Raw genomic sequence first — 16,668 nt, 5'->3', positions numbered from 1 at the left:
AATTATAGTAAAACTAGTTTAATTACACACACACACACCTTTGCAATCACAAACTAGGTAGGTCTCTTCCAAGAGCTGTACTTCTGCCTTTTTTGTGACAAACAACCCACAAGCGTGCACCATCATCCTCATATTTTAAGTACTTTACTACTACTCCTTCTCTGTTACAGTCAGTTTTCACCAAACTCTTCAGTACAGCATAAACAGCCCACCTTACAAACTAGTTCTCACAAAGCATAAACCATAAGGAGGTACTTTGTGTGAGTCATGCTAGGAGGCACGCTGGTACCTGGTATATAGTTGCTCTGGGGCTCGATGCCAGCAGGGAAGTTGGTGTTTTCAGGGATTGAATGGCTGTAGTCATCCAGAGGTGGGAACTCAGTGGGGATTTCTGTGTGTCTGGGGACCAGCACTGGTGGGAGTACTGCATAACAGACACAAACACACAGAAAGTATTTTTCTCAGAATATAGTAATAAAGCAATGACTGATTTCATGTATGGATAAAGTAAATATTTATTGGAACAGAAATTAATAAACCGTTGATCAGCTGATAAGAGGAAAGGTGTTTCACAAACCCTGTGGATACAAATAAACCTATAAAAACATCCAGTGGGAGAAAAAAAAACAAAAAAAACAAAACCTATTCCACTAACCAAGACCCATTAGAACACACTGGAAATGTACGTAACTATTTTCTTCAAACAACACAACAGTGAACAAAGAAAGAACTCTGTTTGTCCGAGCTGTCGTACCTGGTGTCTCTACTCTCTGATAGTGGTATGGGTTGACACACACTTCATCCTTCTTCGTGTGGAAGGCGTACTCGCACAGCTCCACCGCCCGCAGCTCGTGGTGGGACTGCAGGTCGGGCCAGCGCCACAGACGGCAGTAGATGACGTGGGGCAGACCTTTTCTGTGGGAAACTTGAAGACGGCCATCCAAAGATCTGTAAATACACGAAGAGGAAGAAGCATAAGTTTGAGACATTTGGTTTGACTTTCCAGTTATCCACCGCTTTTTTTTTTTCTTTTTGTGTAGGCTTATATTGTTTTCTGCTGCGTGTCAGAGTGTGTGTTGTGACTAAAATGAGAGGGAAGTGTGCCTGGGCACGACCTTATACTTGCCAGCAGAAAAATATCTGAAACCTCCAACTGAAAACAGAAAATAGAATAGTTACTAAAAAGAAGAACTGCTGAATTTGTTTCTTGATAGCATCTGGCTCTGATGTCATTTTTCTGAAAGGGCTATGTCGGTACTACCACTCTGAGGCTGGTTACGGTTTGATCCACCTGTCCCTTCCCCTGCTGTGACCTTTTGTTTATAAAAACAAATTCATGAACCTAAAATTAAATATTCTCATCCATTGTTGTCATCAAGTAGTAATTGTGTGACACCGCTCCTTTTGATTAATTGTTACAGTATTTTTGGTACTTGATGATATCCAAATTATGGGTATACAGTCTTTGCCTTGACAGTCCTGAACAACTAAAATATATTTCTTCTTTTTTTAAACTGGTTTTCAAGCAAAAATTCACTGTACGCTGCTCTGTCCTCTAAATGTTATCAAATGCTGGATTTGGTGCTCACTACTGTGCTATGCAACTACTTCCCCATGACGAGGGTCCCAGCTGTTAGTGCAGAGGCGATATGAGGTCATGTCTAATAATAAACAATCGGCAATGACATTACAGTATGTTTAAAAGGAATTTCATTGTGTTGTATAACATCTGCACTCATCTGGCATGCTTCTGGCAGGATGATGATTTAGGCCGGCAGATAGTAATGAGCGACAGTTTGACATTGTGGACTGTCATAATAAGGTTAAAGGCTGTAATCTTGGAGCACAATAACCCTTGACAGAGGGGAAAAAAACAAACAAACAAAAAAAACCTCCAAAACAAAACTAAAAAACCCTGCACAACATCTTACGCAAGAGGCAGCAGTCACATACGTCCCCTCATTTTCTGTGTCCCACCCACTCACTCTCTCACACAGAGTAAGGGTCAAAGGCTTAAGATAAAGCCCTTTAGAAGGACAAATATGACTCTCTAAATAAAAACAAGGCCACGCCCAACTGCGGAAAGCTCAGTTGAGCCTCATCTAGGTCAACCACGGCACATCGGGCAAGTGAATGGTGTATGGTGTGATGTGGTGTGTATTGGCAGATACCCAAAACCAAGATACTGGTATCATACTGGAACTGGGAAAGCAACGACAGAAGCTTTTATTGTTTCCCATGCAGAAGTCGAGAGCTATGAAACGAAGCAAATGTCTGATCAAATAACTTCTAAAACTTTATTTTTAAAAAGTGTTGAGAATTAAACATAGAAAATTACAAAGACCTGGCAATTTAAACAGCAAACAAAGATCTCTGGGTTACTATGCAAATTGAATAGAAAACCATTTGTTCAATATTGCTTTCTGAATATACCAGTTTTCATTTAGTCAACAAGATCTATAGTGGGTGACTCCACAGTGCACTGTTTAACGCCCAACATGTAAAAGATCCCCTTTTTGGAGGAATCTATCCCCGGCAGGATTGTGACCAGAAAAGCATCCGGTGTAAAGATCTGCCAATTCAAGTGTGCTGGAGCAACCCCTGAACAAGAGAGCAGCTGAAAGAACCTGTTTATCAAAGCTATATAGCAATCTATAGTAATGTTAAGCCAGATTTTGCATAATCTTGATTCTATGGGGGTCTGCTTGCAAACACAGTTCCTCTTTTCTTTTGCGGTTTTCCTGTGTTGGCATTTATTGTCATGACTTATTGTGGCTGCTTCCTTTTACCATACTGCATAAAGCCACGCATCAAGAAGTCACTTAGACTGCTGTTAGACCTCTATTAAACAACTTAACCACGCACCCTCATTCAATAAACAACTTGGGAAAAACTTAATGTTACACAGAGCTTATGCTGAAATAGTGAATCACTGTAAATTAACCAACAGTGATGATGACATGAAGGAAACGCATGGAAAGTGCATCTACAAGGAAACCACATTCACATGTAGGCACGTGAATGTGACATTTTTCACTGTGGATGTGTTGAATCGTGAGCGAGGGCTGATGTGATGTCACTGGTATGTCTGCTACTGGGTGGGTGGGACTGTGTGGGCTCAGACAGACATACAAAATCTACTGGTCATTTGGTGCCCTACTTACTGTCCCCGTTTCCATTCAGTTTTGTTTGGGTTTTTTTTTTAAATAAGAAAATAGTTATAATGTATAATAATATATCAGCCACAGTAATAACTTCAACCAGGAAAAGGGTATATGACTTTATACTGCAGTAATTACAAGTGACATCACCTATGTATAGGCAGGCATTAACTAATAGTCAGTTGAAGTTATTTGATTTATAGTATATATGTGCTGAACAATGTCTCAGTGACATGGACATTGTGAGTCCATGGACACGGTTTATAAACAGTTACAAAAGCAACAGTTTATAAACCAGAAAGAAAAAAGGAGTGAAGTAATAAAAGTCAGGACAAGAAGAAAATGTCAAGCAGGCTTTTAGTCATTACTGAGAGACATAATGAAAAACTTAGCATGCCAGCTCATAGTTTAATTCTATGTCTTTTGTGAAAAAACACTAGTGCTCACATCTGGCCAATAAGCATGCCGAACATTTTCAGGCGGTCTGTAGTGACACATTTTGGTTTGCTTGGAGTCCACTTGGAATTTTCTTGTGTGAAAACAAACCAAATCATAAGGAAAAGCTACAAGTTCACAAACTCATCAACTGATTAAAACCAGAGTAAACAAACTATAGCTGTGAAAACACCCTTAATATAACTTTTAACACTGGCTTCTACTCTATATTTAAAGTGCGCATGGCTTTTGGTGTAGGAATAACACTTTTTTATGGCTCTACGTCATCCTGATTTAGCACCCTGAAGTTAAAAGGCTGGATGATACAATGTTGTATAAACTAACCAGTTTTATTTAGACGTGTAACATAGATTTTCCTACTGCTATAGACAGTGCAATTGCTGATTTGTGTTGAGATGATGATCTTGTGGTTGTTACATGTGCCACTAAATAACTTTTCTCCCAGCACTGACCACCAGTAGGAGGCATCCTACCAGAGGCCCATACCACCTCAACTGGGTTCTTTTAATGTGGAGGAGCAGCTGTTTTACGCTGAGCCGAATGACCGAGCTCTTCAATGGGTCACTAAGGGAGAGCCCTGCCACCTTTAAAGGACACCCATTTCTGAAGCTTGGATCCACGACCTTGTTCTTTCAGTTACTAAGAGCTTGTGACCACAGTTGAGGCATAGACTGACCAGTAAATCAACAGGTTCATTTTTATGCTCATCTTTCTCTTCACCATAACGAAACTGATACAGCATCGCTCCAATCTTTCTGTCAATCTCAAGCACCACTCTCCCCTCTTTTGTGAACAAGACCCTAAGATACCCCAACTCCTCCATCTGTAGTAGTAACTCATCCCTGACCTGGAGTGGGCACATATGTACTAGAAATGTGTAATCACAACTTACATTCACAGAGGCCGGAGAAAGAGATTCATATTGAACTCTCCTCTGCTCAATAAGACACAGGGCAAATCAGCCTGGATAACCAGGACAATTATCTCCCACCTAGGCCCGAGACCTCTCATTTAAAAATGCACGATTTGTTGACAGGAGCCTCAACACCTCCCAACCAAGAACTGAAATCAGATGCAGATCAAAGTTTGTGCCAAGTCCATCCTGGTCTAAGTTGACCTCCTACTCAAGCATACTCAGGCACTGGGGAATTTTTTTTCCTAATACAGAAGCTACAACTGTTTAGTTAGTAACTGAAATGTATGAACCTACTACTGCTGCCAGCTGTTTTACAAATACATACAAATACACCTCAAAGAAAAATGAAGCAAGAGATTTAAAAGAGTAATACTAAACCATATCTGGCAGTAGTTGTGAGTTGATGCTGTTTCACTTGTCAAGTTTCTGCCCACCTACACTGCCAGTCAAAAGCTTTGATTACTGCTTTGCACACTCTTGGCATTCTCTCGATGTGCTTCATGAGGTAGTCACCTGAAATGGCTGATTGGTTCTGGCCATAACAGGGATTCTTGCACTTGTCAAATAGGGCTGTCAGCTGTTTACCAACCTGACTTCTGCACAACACACAACTGATGTTCCCAACTCCATTAAGAAGGCAAGAAATTCCACAAATAAACCCTGACAAGGCACACCTGTGAAGTGAAAACCCATTTCAGGTGACTACATCATGAAGGTCATTGAGAGTCCGCCAAAGGTTTGCAGCACTGTCAACAAAGCAAAGGGCTGCTACTTTGAAGATATAAAATATACGGCATTTTTAGAGTTAATCAATTTTTTCTTTGCTACATAATTCCATATATCTTACTTCATACATTTGGTGTCTTTAGTACGCATCTATAATGTAGAAACTAATAAAAATAAATAAAAAACATTAAATGAGAAGGCGTGTCCAGACTTTTGACTGATAGTGTATATCCACTAATCACGTTAGTTTGCATCAATCTTTGCTACCCATCAACAACATTAACTGAGACTTGATGCCCTCTTGCTGTTACAGGCTGTAAATTAAGAAATAAACTCCCCAGTGTTTTTTCTCTTTGCCACAAACAGTCTATGCAGAGCTGCACCTCAGCCAAACACCACACTCACCACATCATTATAGTCCATTACATCATAAATGATTATATCTATGTCTAACATCAATTTCCACATAAAAGAAAGTAATTTCTTTGTCACCTGATCTGCTGTTTAATTACCAAATTAATCAGTGAATTACTTATATGGGCACAGCTCTCACTATCTCTATTACTACACCAGAGAGTTTATCACCCAGTTTCTGCATGAAGAGTAAGTCAGATAGGTTATACATGTGGGAGAGCACCAAATCACAGTCAGTGTACTTCAAACTGTGATGAATCATTTAGTCCACGATAGCTACTGAGCTCAACTCTGTGGTTCTCAACCCTTTCGCTTCTTCTAAACCCGGAACAAAAAGCTCACATTCCACAGTTTTTATATAAATTATTAACAATAAACAAGGGATCCAGGTTAAATTTTACTTGAACAAAGGTCAGCGAATAGGATCAGCAAACTCTTCTTTAGCAGATGAACAACTGAGGGTAAACAAGCATTAGATCATTACTCTGCACTGCTGACAGGCAAGGTCAACTAACTCTCCTACAAAGGTGTTTGTATGATTTAAACGTAAACCAACGCTATCAGCAACAGACAGTATTGCGTATGAGACAAGTCAAGACACATTATATCCTGCTCAATGAGAGTGACTCACTTCAGAGATTTACGATGGCCCACTGAATGAGACAAATGAGAAACCCTGCTCTGACAGCAAAAACCACTCCTGTGAAACCATCAAGCCTCAGTTTGTTGTTTAGTGGCAGTAGTAGCTCTATTTAAACAGCCAACCTCAGATATTGAAGAAAAAAAAATGATCTGGACCTCAAAATACTCCAGACATGAGGCAGGAGGTAGCTGAGGGGAGAATAATCATGACCCCAAATTCCCAGCTGGGCTGACCTCTGCGTGTGTGTTCCAAACTGAAGATCTGAAGTCCATGGGTGGGGCCTTCAAGACTTTATACAGGACATTTTTCACTCTTCAGCTTCTCTCTACAGGATCAGAAACTAATCAAATCAGCACTGACTGATTTTATCTACAAAACCAAAATGTGAATTGAAAAAGTGAACATGGGCACTTAAAATGAATGAATAGCATTATTGACAGTGAATGCATCCAAAGCTAGGGGAGTCACATTTAACAATATATCACAACATAATTCTATTTTTACAGTATATCCAATACCATAATGCTATAAACCAGGGGTAGGCAACGCCAGGCCTCGAGTGCCGGTGTCCTGCAGGTTTTAGATCTCACCCTGTGTCAACACACCTGAATCAAATGATTAGTTCATTACCAGCCCCCTGGAGAACTTCAAGACATGTTGAGGAGGTAATTTAGCCATTTGAATCAGCTGTGTTTGATCAAGGACACATCTAAAACCTGCAGGACACCGGCACTTGAGGCCTGGAGTTGCCTACCCCTGAAAAGCCATGATTGATTGGCCTGGTTATCAAGTTCTAGCTCTACAGGTTAATTTGACCTTAAATTTTAAATAAAATTTTGTTAAAAATGGCTAAGATTTCTTAAATCTATCAACTACATTAAGTATTAGATAACTCTTTTTAAAAAATCAAATAAAACCAGTGGGTGTATATTTTGCTGTTACATAACATAATCAAGAAACTCCTCAAATCAGGTTTCTATTGAAGGAAGTACAATGAAAAAATTATAATGGATTTTTGGTTCTTTAAAAAAAAAAAAAAAAAAAAAAAAAAAAAACCATTGGCTGTGTAATAATTCAATTATCTAAAAAGAAAACTAAATTCAGCTGAAAGTTAACTTCAGAGGGGGAGCATTTCCTTCAGCAAGGCCAATCCTGGAGCACAAAATTTAAAATAAAGTGATTCAGATCCATATGTATTCTTCCTTTGCCTACAGTTCGCCTGCCCCAAATATTGCCCCATGAAATCTGGGGCAATATTTGTGTTTTTTCATGCAAGCTGATGTTGATCTCAGAATATAGACCGGAACTGATGTCTAAAAATAAAGGGATAAATAGGTATAGATTTTTGCCAGAGGGGTAAATGTGTCAACATCGTTTTGGCTCATGATCCAAAGCTGAGACTGAACATGAGCTTTACATCCATCCAGCATGTATGTTTGCGTGAATGGTAGAGCTCCACAGATGGACACACGTACAGAGAAATGTAAGAACAGAAGGGATATAAAATAATTAAGGTAACTTTACATTTGAAGTATGCATTAATTTAGCATTTGCCAGTGTAGCAAAAGTAGTGAAATAAAAAAAAAAATATAAGCAGATGTTAGTGGCTGTGAAGGTTAGTACATACATAAATTTTGAATATGTGCGCTTTTGGCTGACTCAGACAGAGCAGATTGAGCTTCACTAAGCTGGGGAAGGGGGAGGGGGCAAAACAAACACCCTGAGGCATACCCAGTTACGCTCAGAGACACAAACATATACACTGTGTGTGTGTCCAGGCTGGCAACAGTCCGAGAAGTGTTGAACACACACACGCCTTCCTTGTGGGCTTAACATGGACTTTTTTTACTCTCTTACTGAAAGCCTTACCTCGCTAAGAAGATGCCAGCACATACAGTTAGAAACTGAAGGCCTTGGAGAAAAAATTGTTCTCATCCAATGCTGGTTATTAACTATGTAACTAAACTTGCATGTTTAACTTTAAAAGTAGAATATTTTCACCATTTTAAGGTGCCTGCAAACACATCACAAAGATCAGGATCAGTCACAGTCTGTCCTTTAAAAGCATGCAAGGGTAGAGGACAAAGTGGGTGATGGATAAAGAAAGGAGGGCTGCAGCTGCACAACAGGTCTGCCAGACCATCTCAACAGCTCAGGGTAGCTCAGAGTGTCTGTGACTGAACCCCTAAACCCCCCCTTTCCTTCTCCTCCGTCTGTCCCACTATCCTGATCTCACAGCCTCCATTGCAGTGCTGAGTGCGGGATGAGGGCGGTGGGGGTGAGGGGCTATTGGGCTGATATGGCCTTTGTGCCTTTCATAAAGTCTGTGGCCAGTCTGTTGAACCCCGACCAACAGGGCTACAATCTGGTGACATTTAGCAGAGGCTGGTGCCTTCCAACAACAACAACAACAACATGTAAAGAGACAAATCATTCACCAATTCTACCTTCGGTTAGACACGACTAACTCAGCAGTCTGTGACCTTTAAATAATTTTTTGTTAGCCCTGTGATGAAGCGAAAAATTGTTTAATTTGCTTTTCCCTGTAGTAGCTGTTTCTGTGCAAGCGTCATCACAGATTAATCCTTCACTATCCCAACAGTTTAAGGATCTGAAACTGCAGAATCACACAGAGTCAACAACATAACACAACTGGGAAAATAAAGTTGGTTACAATCTGGACTGTCTCTGCAACCAACCTCTTTGTAAAGTCTCTTTGTCTTCCTTGGCCAATGCCAGCCGATACAAGGGAGAATGCAGCATTATCTTTTAGATAACTGAAAGAAAATTAAATAATCCACGAAGGATCATCCAGAATAACAAATTTCTAAATTGCTAGTTCACCCGAAACTCTGGCTGATTGGGACCCACACCCAGTTTCACACCTTGGCTCAGACGATTAGATGATCATCAGGGGGTCCTTTTGTCCCTCTGTGGGGGGATACTCCCACTAGGTTTATATCTGGGACTCTCCACCATTTGACCTTAGAACTGAAGAAGCTTCTCGGATGAGAGGTGAAACATCTTCAAGTAACTTAAAGAAGTCCAGACGCTTTTCTTTGCAAGCTCCTTTGACTACGATGACCTGGATGACTGAGAACCTTCACAGACATATTGCTAGTTCACTAATATACTTGTTTGAACTACAAGCCCACATGTGCACAATGGTATTCCTTGAGAGTGTGGTTACTAATGTCCTGAAAAACTTATGCCAACTGCTAAAAATACAGCTCACAACATGACCGGGGCAGGCAATATTATAAAGTAAGAAAAGCAGCGATTCTGGATCACTGTAGAGTTTGGAAGAGAAGTTCATGTATAACTGAGATGCCCAGTTTCTCTGCCACCATCTCCACATCAGCAATAATGCAACAACCTCCAGTGTTCACATGGAAGATATTTCAAATTTGGACTGGGATAATTAAGTCCCAATCTCTCCAGTAGTGGATATGCTCTAATCATCCAGATAAACACAATATATGCAACCATGTGAACTGTGTCGACATTAGAGGTATTGCAACACTTCTGCAAAAAGTTTTCCTTATTTTACTTTACATATCCTGATATCATCTGACCCTACTTGCCACATAATACTTTCTGTGGTTGGTTAATCTATTCTGGTTTGCTAAAACAACTGTCAGCTGCAAATTAAAAAAAAAAAAAACTACAGAAACAGATTTCACCATGGTTTTTTTTGTTTTTTTTAAATCAAGACTAAATCTGTTATTAACCTCTGTCTCCCTTCCACAGCATGTCTTTTATCCTGTCTTCCTTCTCTCACCCCAACCGGTCGCAGCAGATGGCCGCCCCTCCCTGAGCCTGGTTCTGCCGGAGGTTTCTTCCTGTTAAAAGGGAGTTTTTCCTTCCCACTGTTGCCAAAGTGCTTGCTCATAGGGGGTCATATGATTGTTGGGTTTTTCTCTGCATCTATGAAGCGCCTTGAGGCGACTTATGTTGTGATTTGGCGCTATATAAATAAAATTGAATTGAATTAAATAGTGTACTTAGTACAGCTGAAATAATAATTTTTTAGTCAACAAATAGAAATGTGTTAGCTAACTAATTTCATAGCTGACCAGTTATTTCAGTTTCAAGCTAAGTCTCTGAACATTCATGGGTTGTAAAGTCTGGTAACTTTCATGTTTTGCAAAGTGGTTTGAGCTACAAAACAAGACATTTTATAGCCTAAACAATTAAGTGAACAATCAGAAATTGCTGTAAATGACCTTTTTCTTGAGTTGAGTTTGTCTTCATCCAAATGCTTTAGTTTACATACATTTAATCACTGATGTCTAAACATATATGGACTTGCAGCAGTCCAGCAGTGATGAGGCTCGGGCGGAAAAACACACAAAGACACACACCAACCTCCCACTCTCTCTGGAAAAGCCATCAGACTTCTTTATTTCTAACAAAGGTGGAGGAAGGAGGAAAGGAGGGGGTGTCTGGCCCATAGGTGATATCATAGGGCTGAAGTGTGCTGGGACCAGTGAAGGAGGGCCTAAAGTGAAATACAAAACCAGCAGACAAACGACTGGCAGGGCTAGACGACAAATAACAGAGTCTGGACTCCAAAAATCTGGGGAGACAATGGAGGACTGGGAGCCATTAGTTTTACTGCAAACAGTCAATGAGCAGAGCAGTATGTCTCTCTCTTTCTGAAGCATGATGATGAATTACAGAGAATATTCCAGATGCAAGTCATCAATAAATTTCTCTCTACAGTCTAGTTGCATTTTTTCGTAGGGAAGGGCAGAGTGTAGGCTGGTTTACCTCTCATGAAAAATTAATGTTTATTCTTAAAAACATACCCCCATGCTGTGTCAGCCTGATATCCCTCAAAGAGAAATTTCCACTATAAAAAAAATTCACAAATTTCACAACTGACCTTAACTTGTTGATTCTTCAGTGGCAAAAATCCAAATGATGATATAATTAAAGCTCAGAACTGGGTAACTAAGATAAATTAAGGTCATTACGGTGCATGTGTGTGCCGTGAACCCTGGATGCTTTCCTCGCCAAAGTTAGAAACCTGTGTGCTCGAATTCATACATGTCAGAATTGTTTAAAAGATGCTGGATATTTGTCTGTTATCCTGACTGCTTATTCTTTATTAGGCTTTCGATTAGAATTCATTGTAAGATGGCGAAAGATGTACCCTTAGGCCCCCTCCTCGATTCAGAGATGGTCTTTCCCTTTTCACGTAAATGGCCTCCTTGACTCCGTGCTCAAACCAGCGTTCCTCCCTGTCCAAGATGTGTACATCCTCATCCTTGAAAGAGTGTCCGCTGGCCAATAGATGTAAACAGACTGCAGAGTCCTGGCCTGACGAGGTAGCTCTTCTGTGTTGTGCCATCCGCTTCGCCAGAGGTTGTTTGGTTTCCCCGATTTATAAATCCTGGCAATCCTCTTGGCACTTAACAGCGTACACTATGTTACTCAGTTTGTGTCGGGGGATCCGATCCTTGGGGTGGACCAGTTTTTGGCACAGCGTGTTTTGGGGGTTTAAAAGCCACAGAGACTTTTAGAAAAAATGCGTCTCAAGTGCTCTGATACTCCTGATACATACAGGATCACTACAGGTTTTCGCTTGGGCAGCGGTTGTCCTTCTCTCCTGGATCGGCTGGAGCTTTCTTTAGGTGCCTTTCCAGCTTTGACAAAAGTCCAGCTGGGATAACCACATTTACTCAGGGCCTTCTTGATGTGGTGTTCTTCTGCCTCCCTGGCCGCTGTGTCAGTGGGGATGGTGTTCGCTCTGTATTGTAGCGTCGTAATGACACCCAGTTTGTACGCCAGTGGATGATGAGAGTCAAACCTTAGATACCGATCCGTATGTGTAGGTTTACGGTACACATCAGCTTTTAGATGTCCCCCATTACTGATGGAAATCTCACAGTCTAAGAAGGCTAACCTGCCACTTTTCATATCCTCCCTGGTGAATTTGATGCGTAGATTTGATTTTCACCCAGGTGTCATCCACATATCTGAACCAATGGCTTGGTGGTGTTCCAGGGTAGGATAGCAAAGCCCTCTTTACCACTTCTTCCATGTACAAATTGGCCACAATGGGTGAAACTGGGGAGCCCATGGCACACTCATGTTTCTGCCTGTAGAACTGACCCTTGTATGTGAAGTAGGTGAAATGAAGACACAGTTCCAAAAGCAAACACACTTGGTCGATGCTGAGAGTGGTCCTGTTGCTGAGGTTGGTGTCATCCTGTAATCTCTTACAGACTACCTCCAACGCTTCCGTGACTGGGATGCAAGTGAAGAGAGATGTAACGTCGTACAAGACCATGGTTTCATCTGCCTCCATGATGACATCTCTCACCTTCTCAACAAAATCCAGGTTGTTCTGGATTTGGTGTTCAGAGCTGCCCACCAGCGGGTTGAGGATGGAAGGCAGAAACTTGGAGATGTTATAGGTGACAGAGTCGATCATGCAGACAGTCGGTCTTAAAGGTGCACCCTGTTTATGTATTTTCAGTAAACCATACAGACTTGGTGTGGACTCCCCTGGGTATCCGGTTGTTCAGTGATGACGCGACGAATCTTACTTCCGGGTCTAAAGTAGTCTGGTTTAATATGGCTTTTGTGTTGTTAACATGTTTAATGTTATGTATTTTCTTCTATTTAATCTCAAAAAGCTCCTAAAACAGTCAGTGATCCCTGTTGACCTCCCTCGGCTTTTATTACCGCTAATCATTTATTTAAGCTCAGTTTTTAAAACCTTGGGATGTAACTACAGCCCAGCCCATGCAGCAGTATATGAATGACTAACCTCGTATTGTGGATGGATTATCTCAGTTGTTCTCCTGGCTGAAGTTTGGTCCTTTTAAAGCATCCTGCCATGCGATTACATTTGTTCCTGACCACCGAGAACACTCACGGTAACTTTTATCGAGTGGAAAAAAAGTTAGCTTGTTTATATTATGCTAACATTATGCTGTGTCGCTAGCAGTCACGTAGCACATCATTATATACCAGCTAGCCCAACTTCAGTAACCCTACAAACGTCACTGCTGTTTAGTTTTCTGTCTTCATTTATGCTGGAAGTGATAACAGAGCTGTACGTTTTAATTTGTTTCCAAAACCCCACAGTCAGGACATGCTATATTGTATTTAGATAGAAGCTAGCGAGCTAACTCCCTGCTAACTTCTAACTCCGTTAAATGTCATAAATTCCGTTTTCATGGATGCCTAGATGTTAAACTCAATTGTTACACCTGGTACAGCAGAACGCTGATCATTTTATTAAAGATGAAAGACTTTAGACAGTTTTTCGACTCTCAGTAATGCCATAGTGATCGTTTGATATATGGACCTGCAGCGGAGTTTAGACCCAGACACGGCTAGTGACGTCAGACTGAACAACCGGATAGCCTGTGGTATGAGGTCCGGTCAATAGCCTTGTCTTGTTCCAACTGCTTCAGATAGACTATCACCCTCTTCCTGTAGCCACTTCCTGGGTCTCGTTTCAGGGGCTCATAAGTATTTTCATCACTGAGTAGTGACAAAATTTCCTAATGATAGTCTTTCTGGTTTAGCAATACTGTGCACCTACCCTTGTCTGCCGGAAGGATGATAATGTCGTTGTCATCACTAAGTGATGTGAGTGCCTTCCTCTCCTCCATGGTGATGTTGGATGCTGGGGGCTTTGCATTGCTGAGACAGGCCGAAACTTTCCATAGTTGCTCTGCTTCCACTTCTGCAATATTGTTGTTGCAAATTGCTGTTTCTGTGGCTGTGATCAGCTCCACTAGCGGGATTTGTCTCAGTGTGACAGCAAAATTCCCTTTAGCAAGGATGTTTTGTCTCTGTTTGGGTGAGCTGTCTGTCAGACAAATTCTTCACCCACACAGAAGAGCTACCTCGTCAGGCCAGGACTCTGCAGTCTATTTACACCTACAGGCCAGTGGACACTATTTCAAGGATGAGGATGTACACATCTTGGACAGGGAGGAACGCTGGTTTGAGCGCGGAGTCAAGGAGGCCATTTATGTGAAAAGGGAAAGTCCATCTCTGAATCGAGGAGGGGCCCTAAGGGTACATCTTTCGCCATCTCACAATGCTGTGATTGCAGCCATTCCCCAACTCTCTGTGAATGGTACTCATGGCCATTGATCAGTGGGTTTTGGTCAGTGGTTGTTGATCAATGGTCATGAGAATTTGCATAATTAAGATTAAGGAACTGACCTCCCAGCCCATTGTTCCATCAGTGGACTGGTTTCAGTCATTATGCAAATGTACTGTTTATAAGATTGGGGAAAACTGCAGTCAGCTGAGACTGAAGAAGTCACTTGGATGAGTGACGAAACATTTCTCCCACAAAACGCTACAGATGAACAGAACCAACTTTTGGAGATTTACTTTCCTGGATGATTGAGAATGCATCAAAACATATAATCATTTCCCAACACTTGGTACAATTATAGCATAATATATCCATCTAGACACACGATACAATATCTAAAGCATTTCTTATCATGTTTCTGCCCAAAGTTTCTCGTGTCACTATTTCAGGTGTCATTGACAGTAAAGTGTAAGAAGACCTCACAGTCACCGCTTATCGTGATAAAATGTTTCAGCCTATCAAACCTTACAAATTGTGGCCCTGTGGCCAAGAAAGACTCATGTTTCTTTCCTGTTTCTTGTGTTTTCAGCAAGTCCTGAACGACTATGGCAACTTCAGTAAGAAACACTTATCACACAACCTCCTTGAAAAGTCATTGCGTAATTTCTGTATTTTATGACTTTCACCTGTACTTCCTCTCCCTGCTTAAAAACCCCTACTCCTTCCAATCAGCTGACCTTCCCCCACATACCCAGCTTTACCCTAGCACCTGAAGCAGCAGCAGCGGCAGCAGTGGTGGTGGCAGTGGCCAGTGGAGCACAAAGGCGCATTTGTTGTCTGGAGAACACGTCTGTGTGTGTGTGTGTGTGTTTCTGCATGTGCACTCCCCCGCAGATAGTGAGACAGGCTAGGGCCAAGTCGAGGCAGAGCTGTGTCTCTAACCCTTCCACCCGTGGTGCAAGCCACAAACCAAACAGCAGCCCACACCCTCCTCAAGGCCCCAGCAGTCTGAAAGAGCATTCCTCTAAGCTGACTAACTACATGCACACACGCACACAGAGTCATGTACAATGGCATAAATATATTTATATCTATTAACGTATGGTTAAGTAGCCTGAATTCTACAGTCAGTATTCTGTTTATTTCCTTTGAAGGAACAGAAAACAGAAGCACGATGAACACCAAGCTTCAGGCATGGCATATACACTAGACTTATAATTGATCAGGATCTTAAATAAATTCTGTTATTGTTTGTACAACCAATGATACCCTCAACAAAAATGCAACAATATTAGGATGACATCACCATGTGACTTAACTAAGAAATTACTGTCCAACAGTAGCGAGGACACTAAACTCTTTTGTTTTTAAGGTCCAAACAAAGTAAGCACAACAACACAGTTACTACTGTCTACAAACAGACTTCAGTCATGACTCACAGCAGCAATCCCTTTCAGTCAAGTAAATCAAACAATGACAGGAATCCTGAACCCAACCCTGAAGAAGCAGACTTGTCACTGTCATTAGAGACGCCAACCACACACAGACAGACAACACACATAAACTCTCTGTGACCCGTCTTGAACAGAGTCCTGTTGAACATCACTGTCTCGGGTGACCCAGGTGTGATACTTGACATGAAAGTGAATGACAAAGTGTGTGTGCTCATTTAACAAAGTGATGACGCATTTTGTTAAATCACGCCTACAATATCAATCTAATGTTTTACATTCATTTGTCATTTTAGCTTTCAGCTTCCTACCTTGAAAACTTGGTGTTCTTCATTCTCATAACTTTCTAAAAAGTTTGATTTCCTTGAGGCGGGGTTGGATTTTTAATTGCATAAAAAAAGATGAACTTCTTACAGTTCTGAAATTATACAAACCACACAGTTGATTTGATTATGTGAGAATATAAGTAGCTAAATAAACAGAAAATTACAAAATTATTATTTGAGAACGAGAGGAATCAGAACGGAACTACCAAAACAAAAGTTTAGCAGGCACAAACCTCTGTGGGTGCTTTCACACTCATGCCCTTTAGTCAGGGTTTCCCCTGTGCTGCGATTTCATTGAGCAGGCAATCACACTAAAGTGCAGAATAGAACAACCAGAACCTTCATAAGAGGCTCAAGTCCATTCAGCTTTAGTTATTTTAGCTGTCTTACTTAATCCAGTCCCAAAGAACTCTGGACAGGTTGTTTGTAGGAGGGAAAAATGTACTGCACAATTCTGTAGCCTGGCGTGCTTTGTATTCTGGAAGGTAGCTGTGCACTCAA

General features: G+C 41.2%; 1 protein-coding gene across 1 annotated transcript in view; it reads right to left on the bottom strand.

Moving 5' to 3' along the window:
• LOC146719004 (SMAD family member 3) overlaps positions 1–16,668 on the bottom strand; it is a 30,659-nt gene that overhangs the window by 7,180 nt on the left and 6,811 nt on the right. The window contains exons 2-3 of the mRNA XM_085458570.1: positions 755–948; positions 290–424 (exon numbers count right to left, since the gene is read on the bottom strand). Coding sequence (XP_085314696.1) covers positions 290–424; positions 755–948 — 329 coding nt within the window. The remainder of the gene's footprint in view (positions 1–289; positions 425–754; positions 949–16,668) is intronic.

This window comes from Copadichromis virginalis, linkage group LG1, assembly GCF_057382275.1.
Source record: "Copadichromis virginalis isolate Kocher_CV1m ecotype Utaka linkage group LG1, C_Virginalis_male_GT1.1, whole genome shotgun sequence".
NCBI classification, from domain to species: domain Eukaryota; kingdom Metazoa; phylum Chordata; class Actinopteri; order Cichliformes; family Cichlidae; genus Copadichromis; species Copadichromis virginalis.
This window is presented reverse-complemented; position numbering and strand designations above follow the sequence as displayed.